The 17864-nt window shown below is 30.5% G+C and overlaps 1 protein-coding gene across 16 annotated transcripts; it reads left to right on the forward strand.

The window, feature by feature from the left end:
• The first annotated feature begins 240 nt into the window (after positions 1 to 240).
• Positions 241 to 16051, forward strand: LOC111309363 (1,4-alpha-glucan-branching enzyme 1, chloroplastic/amyloplastic-like). 16 transcript variants are annotated; one of them, XM_089749861.1, is made up of 13 exons: positions 241 to 1095; positions 2032 to 2113; positions 2746 to 2826; positions 3931 to 4050; positions 5019 to 5068; positions 5403 to 5530; positions 9219 to 9338; positions 10073 to 10202; positions 10304 to 10414; positions 13394 to 13476; positions 14682 to 14801; positions 15559 to 15657; positions 15830 to 16051. In XM_089749861.1, exons 5-12 carry the CDS (start codon positions 5048 to 5050, stop codon positions 15575 to 15577), a joined length of 732 nt encoding a protein of 243 aa, XP_089605987.1. In that variant the 5' UTR covers positions 241 to 1095; positions 2032 to 2113; positions 2746 to 2826; positions 3931 to 4050; positions 5019 to 5047; the 3' UTR covers positions 15578 to 15657; positions 15830 to 16051. The 16 variants fall into 16 exon arrangements, with proteins under 16 accessions (XP_089605987.1, XP_089605985.1, XP_089605986.1 ...); XM_089749859.1 differs by lacking the exon at positions 2032 to 2113; XM_089749860.1 differs by lacking the exon at positions 2032 to 2113 and having other exon boundaries at positions 241 to 1004.
• The last annotated feature ends 1813 nt before the right edge of the window (positions 16052 to 17864 follow it).

The following is a 17864-nucleotide window of genomic DNA, read 5'->3' on the forward strand; positions in this document are numbered from 1 at the left end:
ATTAAACCATCAAATAAATCGAACAAATTAAATCTCATTCTAATTAATTTAAATTTAAAATTATTTTATCCAAATTATTCTGAGAAGGCTCAATAAAATACTGTAGCTATCTTATTTTGAATTCTTATTGTTCTATTTTTTAATTTTAATTTTTTTAAAAAAAGTCAAAAAAAAAAAAAAAAACCAGAAAGCTTGGAAACTTAAACAGTCAAAATTCAAATAATTTCACTGTTGAATTCAAGTCGATTGCCCACTGTACTGTTGTCTAACTTGTCAGCACAAAAATTGTAAAGTCTTTCTCACATCTCATAAAGTCGAAATTTTGAATTAAAAGGGCTTCTCAAATCTAAAAAAAAAATGGGGATTTGAACTGGATCTGGCGAAAAATTGAGGCAAAAGAGGAGGCCAATCTTTCCTGAAAAAACTTTTGAAAGGCACTTGAAAAAACAACCACAGTCCTCTATTGAGGAATCCATCGGAAAAAAAAAAAATAGAAACAGAAAAGGGCCCGTTGAGGATAAAAAGGGCTTTCGGTCATGGGATTTTTTTTTTGTTTTTATGAGTGATTTGGGAGAGTATTTTTAAGATTTTGGGAAAGGAGAGAAAGGAGCTATTTTTTTGGGTGGTGGGAGCGACGGCGGTGTATGGAGGTCAGCGCGGGCGAGGAGACTTTTGGATGATCTGAACTGGTAGAAAGGAAGGATGGAAGGGGAGAAACAACATACTTTGGTTTCAGGACGACCGGACGGCGAGAAGAGGGTGAACGACGGTTTAAAATTTCGGGTTAAAGTTTCAGATCCAAGCTATTATGAGATGATTTGCGAAAAACAGAGGCTGAATCTGAGACAAGAAGGAAGAGAGGAGTCCACGGCTGAAATTTTGGAGTCAACTGACGCCGAACGGTGGCGGTGAACGGCGCCGGGATCTGGGTTAGGGGAGAGTGGCCGGGTGTGTCTTTTTTGGAGAGAAGAAGTTGCATTTGATACAAAAAACGGGAAACTCAGGTTTGATGCTCCTGACCTGACCCTCTTACAATGTTTGTATTTAGCAAAGTGATCAATGAATATGGAATTGTCTAACGATGTTGTAGATAAGGTACGTGCCGCAGACATTTTTATCACCTTGTATATTTTATCTAATTACAAATATGCACAATACAAGAAAATATTAGAGGAAATTGACAAGTATGAAAATGATTTGGAGGTATTTTCTTTTGGCTATGAGAAGCTTGGCTTCACATGCAGGTTATCATTTTTTCAAATATCTAATTGTTAGCATGGGCTTATTTTTCATAACTGTAATGTTCCATATTAATTGTAGCTCCCATGGTTGCATGTTGTTACTTTTTATGCTAAATGTAATTTGTTTTGATTTATGACTCTTTCCAGTTCAAATGAGTAATTTTCAATTAAATAAAATTAGTGTTGAAATATTCTTGTGATTGATTTGTGTGGAAATAGTGTAAATGATTTTCCAGATCTTTTATTTTATATGTTTAAAATTTAGGCAGATCAATCTAAGAAAGAAATCAGTTCCTTGATGCTCAATAAAGTGTGGAGCAAATATTTGGTTCTTTGTTGCAAGAAAAAAATTGATAATTTTATTAAAGCCCTTAGAATTAGTCCTTTCTCTATTATTTCACTTTTATATGTTTATTTTATTTATTTATTTATTTATTTGTGAACGTCTTCTCCTTGTTCCCTTTATCATTTCTTTGTATTACATTGCTTAATAGCTATCTTGTTAACTTTAATTTTTAGTAAAAATGTTATTCTCCATTCATGTTTTTTTTTTTTTTAGTCTTAGAAGTTGTTTTATGATAAGTTTATATTGCTCTTTTTTTATATAATCTCATCTGGTTTTCAGTGAGACAAGAATAACTTACAGGGAGTGGGCACTAGGAGCTAGGGTTTTTTATGCATTATTTTAACATTTTGAGATTTTAACCATTAATCTTACTAACTTTTATGCAATCAAAAAAGTCTTATTAACTTCTAGATGTTTTGTTTTCTCTTCAATTTTTGTGATTAGTTTATTGCATTTTCTTTTTCAATCAGTAGCACTGATTGGAAATTTTAACAATTGGAACCCTAATGCAGATATTATGAGCCGGGTATGTTATACTTTCTTATGCAAGAATAAATGCCACGTGTGCATTGAATTGATATTTTCCATGTCTGTAAGAACTGACCTGCCATTGATGGGTTACTTGACATTAAGTGAAGTTCATAATAATTGAGCAATACTTTAGTAGGTGCACCTACAAGTGATTTTCTTTGATTGCTTTCTGAATCTTCTCCTTCTATACATTACATAAATAATGCAGTCACAAGATGGAGTTGGTGCTATCAAAATATCAGTAACTCTGCACTTTGTTTTTGAGGCATCTTTCTTGCAATTTTATATCTATTGATGAACTACACATCATTTGTGTTGCTTTTAATGAGCTATTGTCTCCCTTGCTTTTCTCTGACTCTGACCAATGTGCTCTACGATGTATGCCTTAAGAAACTGTAGTATTTGCAATACCAACCGTTCATAAGTAAAAGCTTATATCTTCTCTAAATGCACATGCTGAAAGAAGTTAAAAGTTATGTAAGTTTGGTTTGTCAAAACACTTAGCTTAATGTTGAATCTGAATGTAAACATGTGTGTTGATTTACATTGGTAGTGATCTATTGTCTATTTCTATATTTAAATAACATCTAGTGTTTAACACTATAAATATTAATTATTTTTTAACAGAATGAGTTTGGTGTCTGGGAGATCTTTTGGCCTAATAATGCTGATGGTTCACCACCAATTCCCCATGGTTCTCAAGTGAAGGTAAATTACCTATAGATGAATATAAGTTTGGCTCTTGAAAGTTATTGTGCTTACATTCAAATGCTACTTGTTTATTATTTCCTTTTTCCACTTTTTAAGTCAGAATAAAAAGAAACTATGATAACTTGCAACTCTTTCCTTGTAGATCAACAATGCATTTAACCTTTTGATCATGACCTGTGGACCAGGAACCTTTAAGATGATGCTTTTTTTTTTTATGCTGATCCTATTGCATGTGTATATGGTTTGAATAAATTATTGGTTTGTACTACAACCTTCACAATAATTAATTACTAGAATTCATGACATAAAGGCATTGAAGTATTTAATGGGGTGGTCTCTGAATCAAGCAAAATTATTCAAGGTGGCTGAGTTCAAATCCAACTAACTCTTTCCATAAAAAGAAGGGAGAAAGAAAGAAAAGATGAAGATGAAAAAAAAAAAAACATTTCTCTAGTATTATTAAATAATGAGTATTACTTTAGTTAATGATAATGCAAATGCCAAATAGCTAGTGACTTGGATCTCTGTTAACTGCTTTATGTATAGAAATATCTTAAATAGCAGTTTCAAATCAATAACATGAAAGTTGGTTTGATTGCAGTTTATTATGATTCTTCACCCATTTCTAAAACCCATTAAGAAGCCTAAATTTGCAATTAAACCAAAATTTATCTCTAGTTTTCATTATACTGTCATTCAGAGAAAATTTGTCCCACAAACACCTTCAGTCTTTATCTTCCATGCTACATTTTGATATGGTTAATCCATTTCCTAGTTTTCTTAATATTATCAACTCTAAGATGCAGGAGCCAATAATTAGCACATATGCCAACTTCGGAGATGATGTGCTTCCCCATATTAAAAGACTTGGATATAATGTTGTTCAAATCATGGCTATTCAAGAGCACTTGTATTATGCTAGATTTGGGTATTATCTCCATCAAAATATCTACTCATCTTTATTTGTTGCTGTTTATGTTTGTTAACTTGTATTAAAATGTTATGTTTTGGATGTAAACAGAAATATTTCTTCAGGATTTAGTTTTGGTTATGGAAAGTAACCTCTTCTACTTTTAACAAGTTGCATTTAATATGTTGTAGGTATCATGTGACAAACTTCTTTGCACCAAGCAGCCATTTTGGAACCCTTGATGATCGTAAGTCACTGATAGATAGGGCTCACGAGTTGGGTCTACTTGTTCTTATGGATATTGTGCACAGGTAATAATTGGACTTGCAGGAGTATATCATTTCTAGAATCGCACCCTTCAGCTTTATTAGCTGTTACAGTTTTTGTGCAAACGGTTTTTCCCAGCTTTTTTGTACCAAAAATGAAAATATAAACTCTTTTTCTTCTTCTTTTCCTGCTTAGACTGTATGGTCATTCTTCCAGTAGACTTGATGCAAATATGGCCATGAGAATTTAGGCTGTTATTGGTCCTTACTCTTATTATGTTTTTTCTAGTTGTTTTTGGCTTCCTAAAAGGTTTCTAAAGAACAAACCTAAAAGGGAGAAAGCAAAGTCATAATTGTTTGAAAATATATATAATTAAATGCAATAGAATTTGTAGTATAATTGTTCTATTAAAAGAGGAATCATATTATTTTGTTCTACAAGAGATAATATTTTTTATTTTTAATTCTTTTAAAGTATTATTGTCTTTTCTACCCAAATATACTTTTTGCTTCTGAAAACAAAAAGCTAGTAGCAAAAACAACTATCGAATGGAATCTTATTGTATTGTTTACAATGAAAGTTTTTATCTTTTGCATGTAGTTAATGTTAAATTCTTTTCTAAACTGTAGCAAATTTTTATTCAAGTATTTGTTCTGTTGCTTTGAGTAAGTAATCTTTTGCTATAAGTTTCAGTTAATTTTTATTCTTTAGTTAAATTAGGTTATTAATTAATTTTGTCATCCGTCTTTGTATCTGATTGATGTTTGACAAATACAACCATGCATCTAATAATGTGTTAGATGGATTGAACATGTTTGATGGAACCATTGCTCATTACTTCCACTTGGGGTCAAAGGGTCATTACTGGATGTGGGATTCTCGCCTTTTTAATTGTGGAAGCTAGGAAGTATGTATTTCTATTGAAACTTCCCTTAAACAATAGCTTGTTGAAAGATTTTGGCTTCCTTCCATCCTATTGTGTGTAAATATTAATTTTTACTTGTTGCTTTAGGTACAAAGGTTTCATCTTTCAAATGCAAGATGGTGGCTGGAAGAATACAGGTTTGATGGATTCAGATTTGATGTTGTGACTTCAATGATGTACACCTATCATGGGTTGCAGTTAATATCTGAGTGAGTTTGCGGATTTTCTATTCTGCTTGGTGTTATATAATAAGCTACTCGCATGTTTAGATGTTAATTATCAAAGTTTTGAATTTAAGTTGTATAGAGAAGTAGAATTGACGTAACATTTGGTTCTTGTAAGTGGTGAAGCATCATTTCTCTATGTTTGTTTCTTAACTAAATTCTCTTGAGGACTAAAGGTTTTTAGTGTTATTGCATCTTTATAATGCATTATCCCGGCTTAACCTTTGTTTTCTTGAACTTGTTGTAGGTAGCATTTACTAGAAACTACAATGAATACTTCAAAAATGCAACTTATGTAGATGTTGTTGTCTATCTGATGCTGGTTAATCATATGATTCATGGGCTATATCCTGAGGCTACACCATTGGTGAAGATGTATGTTCTATAACTCCTTTTTGAGTCACATTGAGCATACTTCTATTATAATCGTTTATCTGTTCCAGAATTATGATGTCTGCTTTAAGTCCCCTGTCTCTTCTACAGCAATATTTGTTGAACTGGGTTTCAATACTTTTTTATGTGATCCATGAGGATGCTAAATGTAGAAATGGTTTTGAAAAAGTTTGTACACATACTTTTATGTGCGAAGCCTACCAAACATTTGTGTATCGTACATGTTTTTCTAATTCTCTGTTGCTTCATCACTTCTCTTCATACATCAATTGAATCCATATGCCATGAATAAGTAGGTTAACCCTGCTAGTAGTTAAGTGTTTTGATATTGTAGAATGAACTAAAGAATTGTTAAAAATGCTTGTTGTAAATTGAACTAATTTTTATTTTAGACCAAGAGTTATGGAAACATAGCAACTAAAGATGCCAACCAAAAACACTTGAAGGGAACAAACAAGCATCTCTAGAAATCTTAAAATATCCTTGCTTTTCACATATTTCATCTTTTGTGCAAATAATTCACCTAAAGAGCTACTAGCACAATAAAAGGTAATTTATGTTTTACCCGTTAGAAATATTAGCATGGTAAGGAACATTTAATTGATAAAATGTTTATATTGGAGTGATTTAGTTGCAGATTTTCATATATTATTTGCAAAAATAACATTCTTTAAGTTTTATTAATATTGAAGAGGAAAAGAAACAATAGTTGAAGGTAGACTTCCACCATCTTAAAATGTCATCTGTCATAATAATCAATTCTCCACTGCTTTTCTTTTTTACTTTGACCCATGTGCTCTAAGAAGTATGCCTTAAGAAACTGTAGTATTTGGAATACCAGCTGTTCACAAGTCAATGCTTATATCTTCTCTAAATGCACATGCTGAAAGAAGTTAAAAGTTATTTAAGTTTGGTTTGTCAAAACACTTAGCTTAATGTTAAATCTGAATGTAAACATGGATCTTTTTATATGTATGTGGGCATGAATATTCTTCTTAATGGACCAAAGATTAGGTGTATAGTCTGATGCAGTTGATGTTCTTTAAAACTCCAAATAGAAAAGTTAAGAAGATAAACGTTGTCAAAGTTTTTATAATTAAGTGCAAAAGCCACCTTGCTTATGTAACAATTAATTGTATGAGCTAATTCATTTATTTAATGCCATGAAGTCTCAAGTATAAAAGGGAAGGTGACTGTGTTCTAAGTGCTTAGAAAGCTGTGTTGGTTTACATTGGTAGTGATCTATTGTCTATTTCTATATTTAAATAACATTTAGTGTTTAATTCTACAAATATTAATTGTTTTTTAACATAATGAGTTTGGTGTCTGGGAGATCTTTTGGCCTAATAATGCTGACGGTTCACCACCAATTTCCCATGGTTCTCAAGTGAAGGTAAATTACCTGTAGATGAACATAAGTTTGGCGCTTGAAACTTATTGTGCTTACATTCAAATGCTACTTGTTTATTATTTCCTTTTTCCACTTTTTAAGTCAGGGTAAAAAGAAGCTATAAAAACTTGCAACTCTTTCCTTGTAGATCAACAAGGTATTTAGCCTTTTGATCGTGATCTGTGGACCATGAAACTTTTAAGTATAAGGGTTTTTTTAACACTAATCCTATTGCATGTGTATATGGTTTGACTAAATCATTGGTTGTACTACAACCTTCAAAATAATTAATTACTAGAATTCATGACATAAAGGCATTGAAGTATTTAGTGGGGTGGTCTCCAAGTCAAGCAAAATTATTCAAGGTAGCTAAGTTCAAATCCAACTAACTCCCGTCCTAAAAGGAAGGGAGAAAGAAAGAAAAGATGAAGATGAAAAGAAAAAACCATTTTTCTGGTGGATTGTTATGATCATGTCAATTATCATTTATCCAAACCTCTTTTTCCATGTGTACATTTTAAGTTTTTGACCATATAATTGTAGATTCGTATGGAAACTCATTTGGGATTAAGGACTCCATTACTGCTTGGATCATGTTCTCTGTTCAATCAACAGTTGGAATCCCATACAACGGAATATACTATGATCCGCCAAAAGAGGTATAGTTGGTGGCTATTTGCTCTTTTGGTTTTGTTGAAAAGATTAGATAACTTATTCTTTTCAAACTATAAGCAGTTGAAATATTTGGAGCTTGGGAAAAATAAAAAATACCAACTAATGTTTATGATAATTTTAAAATCACTGCATGTGTGTGAAGATACATAGACAAAAGCATGCATGCATGCCTACACACAAATATGATTAATTAATTATATAAACAAATAATGAATTTCTTATTCATCTTAGAGTAGGTTGTTTTGATGAACGTCTTCCTTTATAACGTTAATATTAAGATCAATGCCCTTAAAGGTTTTTAAGAAAACAATTTTGATTGGTTCTTTTTCATATGTGAAGTCAGTTTCTAAATTGTGTTCTCGCTTGTTCAAGTTTAATCACTGCACAGCACAGTCAACTTAGTTTAGTCTGTAATATGTGTCTTATCTCAAATTTTTGTACTCTTTAACCTGACTAATAATTTTTATATTGTAATAGGAAAAGTATGTATTCAAACACCGCTAGCTAAAAAGACCAAAATCACTTAAGTCTATGAATCACATGTTGGAGTGAGTAGCATGGTATGCATCTTCCTTTCCCTTGCATTTAGCAAATTGTTATTCAACTCTTCTGTCTCTGCACTGAATTGTATTTCCTTGATTTATTTAATCTTAAAAGAGAAAACCTTAAGTTTGATAAAAAGCTTCATTAAATGCTATCATGTGTGGGATCATGTTTTTTATGCTATTTCTTTCAACCCTTCCTATGAAGTGTTCTTGCAAGGTTTTGAGATTGAAAAGTAAAGCAGGAGGTTTTATAAGACAATACATTTTATAGTAAAACTTATCTTAGTATTTGTATTTAAACTATCAATTTACCCCCCCCCCCAAAAAAAAAAAAAAGTAAGATAAAAAGATATTTTGACTTTAAGCTAGCAAAAGCCATGTAGGTGTATATGGCCTACTTTTCGTGTTCTTTGGTTAAAGGAAGTCCTTCCATTTGGATTATACTAAATAATGAGTATTACTTTAGTTAATGATAGTGCAAATGCCAAACAGCTAGTGACTTGGATCTCTATTAACTGCTTTGTGTATAGAAATATCTTAAATAGCAGTTTCAAATCAATAACATAGAAGTTGGTTTGATTGCATTTTACTATGATTCTTCACCCATTTCTAAAACCCATTAAGAAGCCTAAATTTGCAATTAAACCGAAATTTATCTCTATTTTTCTTCATATTGTCATTCAAAGAAAATTTGTCCCACAAACACTTTCAGTCATTATCTTCATGGTACACTTTGGTATGGTTAATCCATTTCCTAGTTTTCTTAATATTATCAACTCTGAGATTCAGGAGCCTAGAATTAACACATACGCCAACTTTAGAGATGATGTGCTTCCCCTCATTAAAAGACTTGGATATAATGCTGTTCAAATCATGGCTGTTCAAGAGCACTCATATTATGTTAGATTTGGGTATTATCTCCATCAAAATATCAGCTCATCTTTATTTGTTGCTGTTTATGTTTGTTAACTTGTACTAAAATGTTATGTTTTGGATGTAAACAGAAATATTTCTTCAGAATTTAGTTTTGGTTTAACAAGTTGCATTTAATATGTTACAGGTATCATTTGACAAACTTCTTTGCACCAAGCAGCCATTTTGGAACCTCTGATGATCTTAAGTCACTGATAGATAGGGCTCATAAGATGGGTCTACTTGTTCTTATGGATATTGTGCACAGGTAATAATTAGACTTGCAAGAGAATATCATTTCTAGAAACACATCCTTCAGCTTTATTTGTTGTTACAGTTTTTGTGCAAACGGTTTTTCCCAGCTTTTTCGTACCAAAAATGAAAATATAAACTCTTTTTCTTCTTCTTTTCTTGTTTAGACTGTATGGTCATTCTTCCAGTAGATTTGATGCAAATATGGCCATGAGAATTTAGGCTGTTATGGGTCCTTACTCTTAGTATGTTTTTTCTGGTTGCTTTTGGCTTCCTAAAAGGTTTCTAAAGAACAAACCTAAAAAGGAGAAAGCAAAGTCATAGTTGTTTGAAAATATATATGATTAAATGCAATAGAATTTGTACTATAATTATTCTATTAAAAGAGGAATCATAGTATTTTGTTCTACAAGAGATTATATTTTTTATTTTTAATTCGTTTAAAGTGTTATTGTCTTTTCTACCCAAATGTACTTTCTGCTTCTAGAAACAAAAAGCTAGTAGCAAAAACAACTACCAAATGGAATCTTACTGTATTGTTTACAATGAAAGTTTTTATCTTTTGCATGTTGCTAATGTTAAATTCCTTTCTAAGCTATAGCAAATTTTTATTCAAGTATTTGCTTTGTTGCTTTGAGTAAGTAATCTTTTGCTATAAAGTTTCAGTTAATTTTTATTCTTTAGTTAAATTAAGTTATTAATTAATTTTGTCATCCACCTTTGTATCTGACTGATGTTTGACGGATACAGCCATGCATCTAATAATATGTTAGATGGATTGAACATGTTTGATGGAACCGATGCTCATTACTTCCACTCAGGGTCAAAGGGTCACCGCTGGATGTGGGATTCTCGCCTTTTTAATTATGGAAGCTGGGAAGTATGTACTTCTACTGAAACTTATCTTAAACAATAGCTTGTTGAAAGATTTTGGCTTCCATCCTATTGTGTGTAAATATTAATTTGTACTTGTTGCTTTAGGTACAAAGGTTTCTTCTTTCAAATGCAAGGTGGTGGCTGGAAGAATACAAGTTTGCTAGGTTCAGATTTGATGTTGTGACTTCAATGATGTACACCCATCATGGGTTGCAGGTAATATCTGAGTGAGTTTGCAGATTTTCTATTTTGCTTAGTGTTATATAATAAGTTACTCGCATGTTCAGATGTTAATTATCAAAGTTTTGATTTTATGTTATATAGAGAAGTAGAACTGATGTAACATTTGGTTCTTGTAAGTGGTGAAGCATCATTTCTCTATGTTTGTTTTTTAACTAAATTCTCTTGAGGACTAAAGGTTTTTAGTGTCATTGCATCTTTATAATGTATTATCCCAGCTTAACCTTTGTTTTCTTGAACTTGCTGTGGGTAGCATTTACTGGAAACTACAATGAGTACTTCAGATATACAATTGATGTAGATGCTATTGTCTATCTGATGCTGGTTAATCATATGATTCATGGGCTATATCCTAAGGTTGTCACCATTGGTGAAGATGCATGTTCTATAACTCTTCAGTGAGTCACATTGAGCATCCTTTGACTTATAATCATTTATCTGTTCCAGAATTAAGATGTCCGCTTTAAGTTCCCTATCTCTTCTATAGCAACATTTGTTTCACTGGGTTGCATAAATGGATTGGGGTTTCAATACTTTTTTACGTGATCCATGAGTATGCTAAGTGTAGAAATGGTTTTGAAAAAGTATGCACACATGTACTTGTGTGTGCGTAAGCGTACTAAACATTTGTGTATTGTACATGTTTTTCTAACTCTCTACTGCTTCATCACTTCTCTTCATGCATCAATTGAATCAATATGCCATGAATAAGTAGATTACCCTGCTAGTAGTTAAGTGTTTTGATATTGTAGAATGAACTAAAGAATTGTTAAAAATGCTTGTTGTAAATTGAACTAATTTTTATTGTAGACCAAGAGTTATAGAAACATAGCAACTAAAGATGCCAACCAAAAACACTTGAAGCGAAAAAACAAGAATATCTAGAAATCTTAAAATATCCTTGCTTTTCACATATTTCATCTTTTGTGCAAATAATTCACCTAAAGAGCTACTAGCACAATAAAAGGTAATTTATGTTTTACCCTTTAGAAATATTAGCATAGTAAGGAACATTTCATTGATAAAATGTTTATATTGGAGTGATTTAGTTGCAGATTTTCATATATTATTTGCAAAAATAACATTCTTTAAGTTCTATTAATATTGAAGAGGAAAAGAAACAATAGTTGAAGGTATACTTCCACCATCTTAAATTGTCATCTGTCATAATAATCAATTCTTCCCTGTTTTTCTCTTTGACTGTGTTCTAAGATATATGCCTTAAGAAACTGTAGTATTTGCAATACTAGCTGTTCATAAGTCAATGCTTATATCTTCTCTAAATGCACATGCCGAAAGAAGTTAAAAGTTATTTGAGTTTGGTTTGTCAAAACACTTAGCTTAATGTTAAATCTTAATGTAAACATGGATCTTTTTATATTTATGTGAGCATGAATATTCTTCTTAATGGACCAAAGATTGGGTGTATAATCTGGTGCAGTTGGTATTCTTAAAAGCTCCAAATAGAAAAGTTAAAAAGATAAATGTTGTCAAAGTTTTTATAATTAAGTGCACAAGTCAACTTGCTTATGTAACAATTAATTGTATCAGCTAATTCATATATTTAATGCCATGCAGTCTCAAGTATAAAAGGGAAGATGACTATGTTCTAAGTGCTTAGAAATCTGTGTTGATTTACACTGGCAGTGATCTATTGTTTATTTCTATATTTAAATAACATCTAGTGTTTAATTCTACAAATATTAATTGTTTTTTAACATAATGAGTTTGGTGTCTGGGAGATATTTTGGCTAATAATGCTTATGGTTCACCACCATTTCCCCATGGTTCTCAAGTGAAGGTAAATTACCTGTAGATGAACATAAGTTTGGCTCTTGAAACTTTTATTGTGCTTACATTCAAATGCTACTTGTTTATTATTTTCTTTTTCCACTTTCTAGGTCAGAGTAAAAAGAAACTATTAAAACTTGCAACTCTTTCCTTGTGGATCAACAAGGTATTTAACCTTTTGATCATGATCTGTGGACCAGGAACCTTTTAACTATGATGCTTTTTTTTAGCACCGATCCTGTTGCATGTGTATATGGTTTGAATAAATCATTTGTTGTAGTACAATGTTCACAATAATTAATTACTAGAATTCATGACATAAAGGCATTGAAGTATTTAGTGGGGCGGTCTCTAAGTCAAGCAAAATTATTCAAGGTAGCTGAGTTCAAATCCAACTAGCTTCTATCCTAAAAGGAAGGGAGAAAGAAAGAAAAGGTGAAGATGGAAAAAAAAAATTTTTTTTGGACTGTTATGATCGTGTCAATTATCATTCATCCAAACCTCTTTTTCCATGTGTCCATTTTAACTTTTTGACCATATAATTGTGGATTCATATGGAAACTCCATCTGGGATTAAGGACTCCATTCTTGCTTGGATCAAGTTCTCTGTTCAAGTACCAGGTGAAATCACATATAACGGAATATAGTATGATCTGCCAGAAGAGGTATAATTAGTGGCTGTTTGATCTTTTGGTTTTGTTGGAAAGATTAGATAACTTATTCTTTTCAAACTATAAGCAGCTGAAATATTTGGAGCTTGGGGAAAATTAGAAATACCAACTAATGTTTATGATAATTTTAAAATGACTGCATGTGTGTGAGGATACATAAACAAAAGCATGCATGCATGCATGCCTGCACACAAATATGATTAATTGATATATAAACGAATAATGAATTTCTTCTTCTTCTTCTTAGAGTAGGTTGTTTTGATGAACATCTTCCTTTATAACGTTAATATTAACATCAATGCCTTTAAAGGTTTTTAAGAAAATAATTTTGATTGGTTCTTTATCATATATGAAGTCAGTTTCTAAATTGTGTTTTCGCTTGTTCAAGTTTAATGACTGCACAGCACAATCAACTTAGTTTAGTCTGTAATATGTGTCTTATCTCAAATTTTTGTACTCTTTATCCTGACTAATGATTTTTATCCTATAACAGGAAAAGTATGTATACAAACACCCTCAGCCAAAAGGACCAAAATCACTTAAGTCTATGAATCACATGTTGAATTGGGTAGCATGGTATGCATCTCCCTTTCCCTTGCATGTAGCAAATTGTTGCTCAACTCTTCTGTCTCTATGTTGAATTACATTTCCTTGATTTATTTAATCTTAAAAGAGGAAACCTTAAGTTTGATAAAAAGCTTCATTAAATGCTATCATGTGTGTGATCATATTTTTTATGCTATTTCTTTCAACCTTTCCTATGAAGTGTTTGTGCAAGGTTTTGAGATTGAAAAGTGAAGCAGGAGGTTTTATAAGACAATACATTTTACAAGAAAATTTATCTTAGTATCTGTATTTAAACTATCAATTTTACCTTCCCTCCCCATTCTCCCCCCCCCCCCCCCCCCCCCAAAAAAAAAAAAAAAAAAACGAAAGGAAGATAGAGAAACATTTTGACTTGCATTGAATATCTTTATGAGCATCAAACAGTATAGCTATCTGGAAAGGCTTGTAAATTTTCAAATGAAACTTTCCTGCATCCCATAGGCAGTCAAATTAAGCTAACAAAAAGCCACATAAGTGCATACGGCCTACTTTTTGTGTTCTTTGGTTAAAGGAAGTCCTTCCATTTGGATTATACTAAATAATGAGTGTTACTTTAGTTAATGATAATGCAAATGCCAAACAACTAGTGACTGAGATCTCTGTTAACTATTTTGTGTATAGAAATATCTTAAATAACAGTTTCAAATCAATATCATAGAAGTTGGTTTGATTGCATTTCATTATGATTCTTTACCCATTTCTAAAACCCATTAAGAAGCCTAAATTTGCAATTAAACCAAAACTTATCTCTAGTTTTCGTCATACTATCATTCAAAGAAAATTTGTCCCACAAACTCCTTCAGTCTTTATCTTCCGTGGTACACTTTGGTATGGTTAATCCATTTCCTAGTTTTCTTAATATTATCAACGCTGAGATTCAGGAGCCAATAATCAACACATATGCCAACTTTAGAGATGATGTGCTTCCCTGCATTAAAAGACTTGGATATAATGCTATTCAAATCATGGTTGTTCAAGAGCACTCATATTATGCTTGATTTGGGTATTATCTCCATCAAAATATCAGCTCATCTTTATTTGTTGCTGTTTATGTTTGTTAACTTGTACTAAAATGTTATGTTTTGGATGTAAACAGAAATATTCTTCAGAATTTAGTTTTGGTTATGGAAACTAACCTTTTCTACTTTTAACAAGTTGCATTTAATATGTTGCAGGTATCATGTGACAAACTTCTTTGCACCAAGCAGCCATTTTGGAACCTTTGATGATCTTAAGTCACTAATAGATAGGGCTCACAAGTTGGGTCCGCTTGTTCTTATGGATATTGTGCACAGGTAATAATTGGACTTGTAGGAGAATATCATTTCTAGAAACACACCCTTCGGCTTTATTAGCTGTTACAGTTTTTGTGCAAACGATTTTTCCTAGCTTTTTCGTACCAAAAATGAAAATATAAACTCTTTTTCTTCTTCTTTTCCTGCTTAGACTGTATTGTCATTCTTCCAGTAGACTTGATGCAAATATGGCCGTGAGAATTTAGGCTGTTGTTGGTCCTTACTCTTACTATGTTTTTTCTAGTTGTTTTTGGCTTCCTAAAAGGTTTCTAAAGAACAAACCTAAAAGGGGGAAAGCAAAGTCATAATTGTTTTAAAATATATATGATTAAATGCAATAGAATTTTTAGTATAATTGTTCTATTAAAAGAGGAATCATAGTATTTTATTCTACAAGAGATTATATTTTTTATTTTTAATTCTTTTAAAGTATTATTGTCTTTTCTACCCAAATGTGCTTTTTGCATCTGGAAGCAAAAAGCTAGTAGCAAAAACAACTACCAAATGGAATCTTACTATATTGTTTACAATGAAAGTTTTTATCTTTTGCATGTCATTAATGTTAAATTCTTTTCTAAGCTGTAGCAAATTTTTATTCAAGTATTTGCTCTGTTGCTTTGAGTAAGTAATCTTTTACTATAAGTTTCAGTTAATTTTTTATTCTTTAGTTAAATTAAGTTATTAATTAATTTTGTCATCCATCTTTGTATTTGATTGATGTTTGACGAATACAATCATGCATCTAATATTGTGTTAGATGGATTGAACATGTTTGATGGAACCATTGCTCATTACTTCCACTTGGGGTCGAAGGGTCACCACTTAAATTGAAGAGGAAAAGAAACAATAGTTGAAGGTAGACTTCCACCATCTTAAGTTGACATATGTCATAATAATCAATTAAATAATCAATAAAACATATAAAGGATAATATTTAGAGGAATGTAATTGAGATGAGTAATTCTTTTGGGAAAATATCAATATTCTTTATCTTCGTTATGCTAGTTGTGCAATTGTGTATGCTACAGGTGAGTGGAATGCCTACATTTTGTCTTCCTGTCCAAAATGGTGTCGAATTTGATTATCGACTGCACATGGCCATTGTTAATAAATGGATTGAGCTTGATTATTGAAAAATGCTAAATTAATTATTTCTTGTGAAAATTTTGAAATACGTTTTGTACTTGATTGTTATGTCACAATTTTTTTTATTGTTTATGATTTTGGATTGTGATAAAATATTTTTGAAATATGCTTGTTCTTGTTTCTTGATTTATGATTTTAATTTGATGCATGATTAGCTAATTTATCTCAACTTAAATATATTATTGGCTCATCTATTAGTCATGTTATGTGTGCTTATATAAATATGATTAGAGTTTTACTTGACATGGTTGTCACATGGATTAGTAAGTGATTTTTTTATAATGCTTATGTTTGTCTTAAATCATTGTTGATTATCGTTTATAATTTGTGTAGATATATTTATGCTTTTGTGGTGAAATTTTATTTATTATGTTTTTGATGATAAGTATGTCTTTTTTGAGTTTTTTGAATTTTATAGGCCCTTAAATTGGTTTTGACATATTTCTTAGTGATTTATTGAATATATATGAATATTAAATATATTCATTTTGTGTTTATGAATAATTTAAAAGATTTGATTTTTGCACATTACATGAGAATTTTAGCTTTAGTGACAATATTATGATATATGATGCTTAACTTAACACAGTTTTTAGTTTAAGTTTATATATATATATATACACACACACACATACATGCATATATATCTCCTTTCCAATTGGAAAATTGGGTTTAGTGAACAAAATTTCATTTGTCTATAATAATTTAAAATATAAAATTCATTTCGAACAATTGGTATAATTTTTATCAATTGATTTTCTTGATGTTTTTAATGAAAATCTTTTGTTAAGAATTTTTTTTAAGTTTATGCTAGAAGAACTTGAAATAAGTATGAATTAATATTTTTGGGATTTTAAGTGGAACAAGCAAAGTAAATCATCTTTATCAATCAAGCTCAAGTACATCTAAGATTAGCTTAAAAATGTGAAATGGAGAATTCAAAGCTTCACTCAACTACAATGAGAACAAAAACATAATTTGATAAGGATGGTGGTAATTGTATTGAATCTATGCTATGTGTTTATGATTTATAATGTTTAATACATGGTTTGATAAAATGCTTATTTGATATGTGCAAAAATGAGATATTATGTTTGAATTTGTGAACATTTTGTACAAATTAATCATCAAGTTATTTGAGAGAATTTGTTTTAATTTTATTAAATACTTGGATTGATTAATATTCATGCTTATTTTTTGATTGTATTGATTAATAGTTTTTGTTGCATGAATATTCGTTTGAGTCTTTAAACATGAATATGAGCTAAATAGATTAATTTTTTTGAACATGTTCACTGATTGAGAGCATTGAGATAGCATGTATAACATTATGTTTAAATATTTGTATCTTTATTGGTATATTATTATATGTGATTTGAAATATTTTTGCATGTGTTTGTATGATTTTGATTGCAAAATATGTTTGATTGTATTTATGTATTTGCATATGTTTGGATTAAGAATATTGCTTTATATTGAAATAATTTGGATTATATTTAAATAATTATGCTTTCACTATTTCTTTGTTATAGAATGTGTTCATAATGATTGTATAATTCTTTGTTATAATATGATGATTAAATATTTATTTTAGATAGGATATGCTTATGAAAGAATGTTATTATGCATGTATTGATTGAATATTTCATATGTTTGAAATATAGTGATCCTTAAAAATTTGTGAACAAAATAGCTAACAATTGGTACCAAAATTGCTAAAAAAATTTTTAACTTTCATTGACATTTATATATGTACCTATCATTGATATAGCTTGTACTTTTCATACAAAATTGTGTCTTAAATTAATTAATCTTTATTTTTAAAAAGAAAAAAAATTTTAAAATATAATTTTGTTTGATTTATTTTTTTGATAACAATTGGTATTTTTTGTGATAATATATCTTTAACAATTGATA

Source organism: Durio zibethinus, chromosome 21, assembly GCF_047325235.1.
Source record: "Durio zibethinus cultivar Kanyao isolate XHJ-2024 chromosome 21, ASM4732523v1, whole genome shotgun sequence".
Classification (NCBI taxonomy): domain Eukaryota; kingdom Viridiplantae; phylum Streptophyta; class Magnoliopsida; order Malvales; family Malvaceae; genus Durio; species Durio zibethinus.

Excerpts from the sequence above, each read along its gene's own strand:
- LOC111309363 (XM_089749856.1), top strand. The coding sequence starts at position 8,882 with ATGGTACACTTTGGTATGGTTAATCCATTTCCTAGTTTTCTTAATATT. Across the intron at positions 9,070-9,218 it reads TCATATTATGTTAGATTTGG|GTATCATTTGACAAACTTCT; the intron begins GTATTATCTCCA and ends AATATGTTACAG. Across the intron at positions 10,203-10,303 it reads TTAATTATGGAAGCTGGGAA|GTACAAAGGTTTCTTCTTTC; the intron begins GTATGTACTTCT and ends TTGTTGCTTTAG.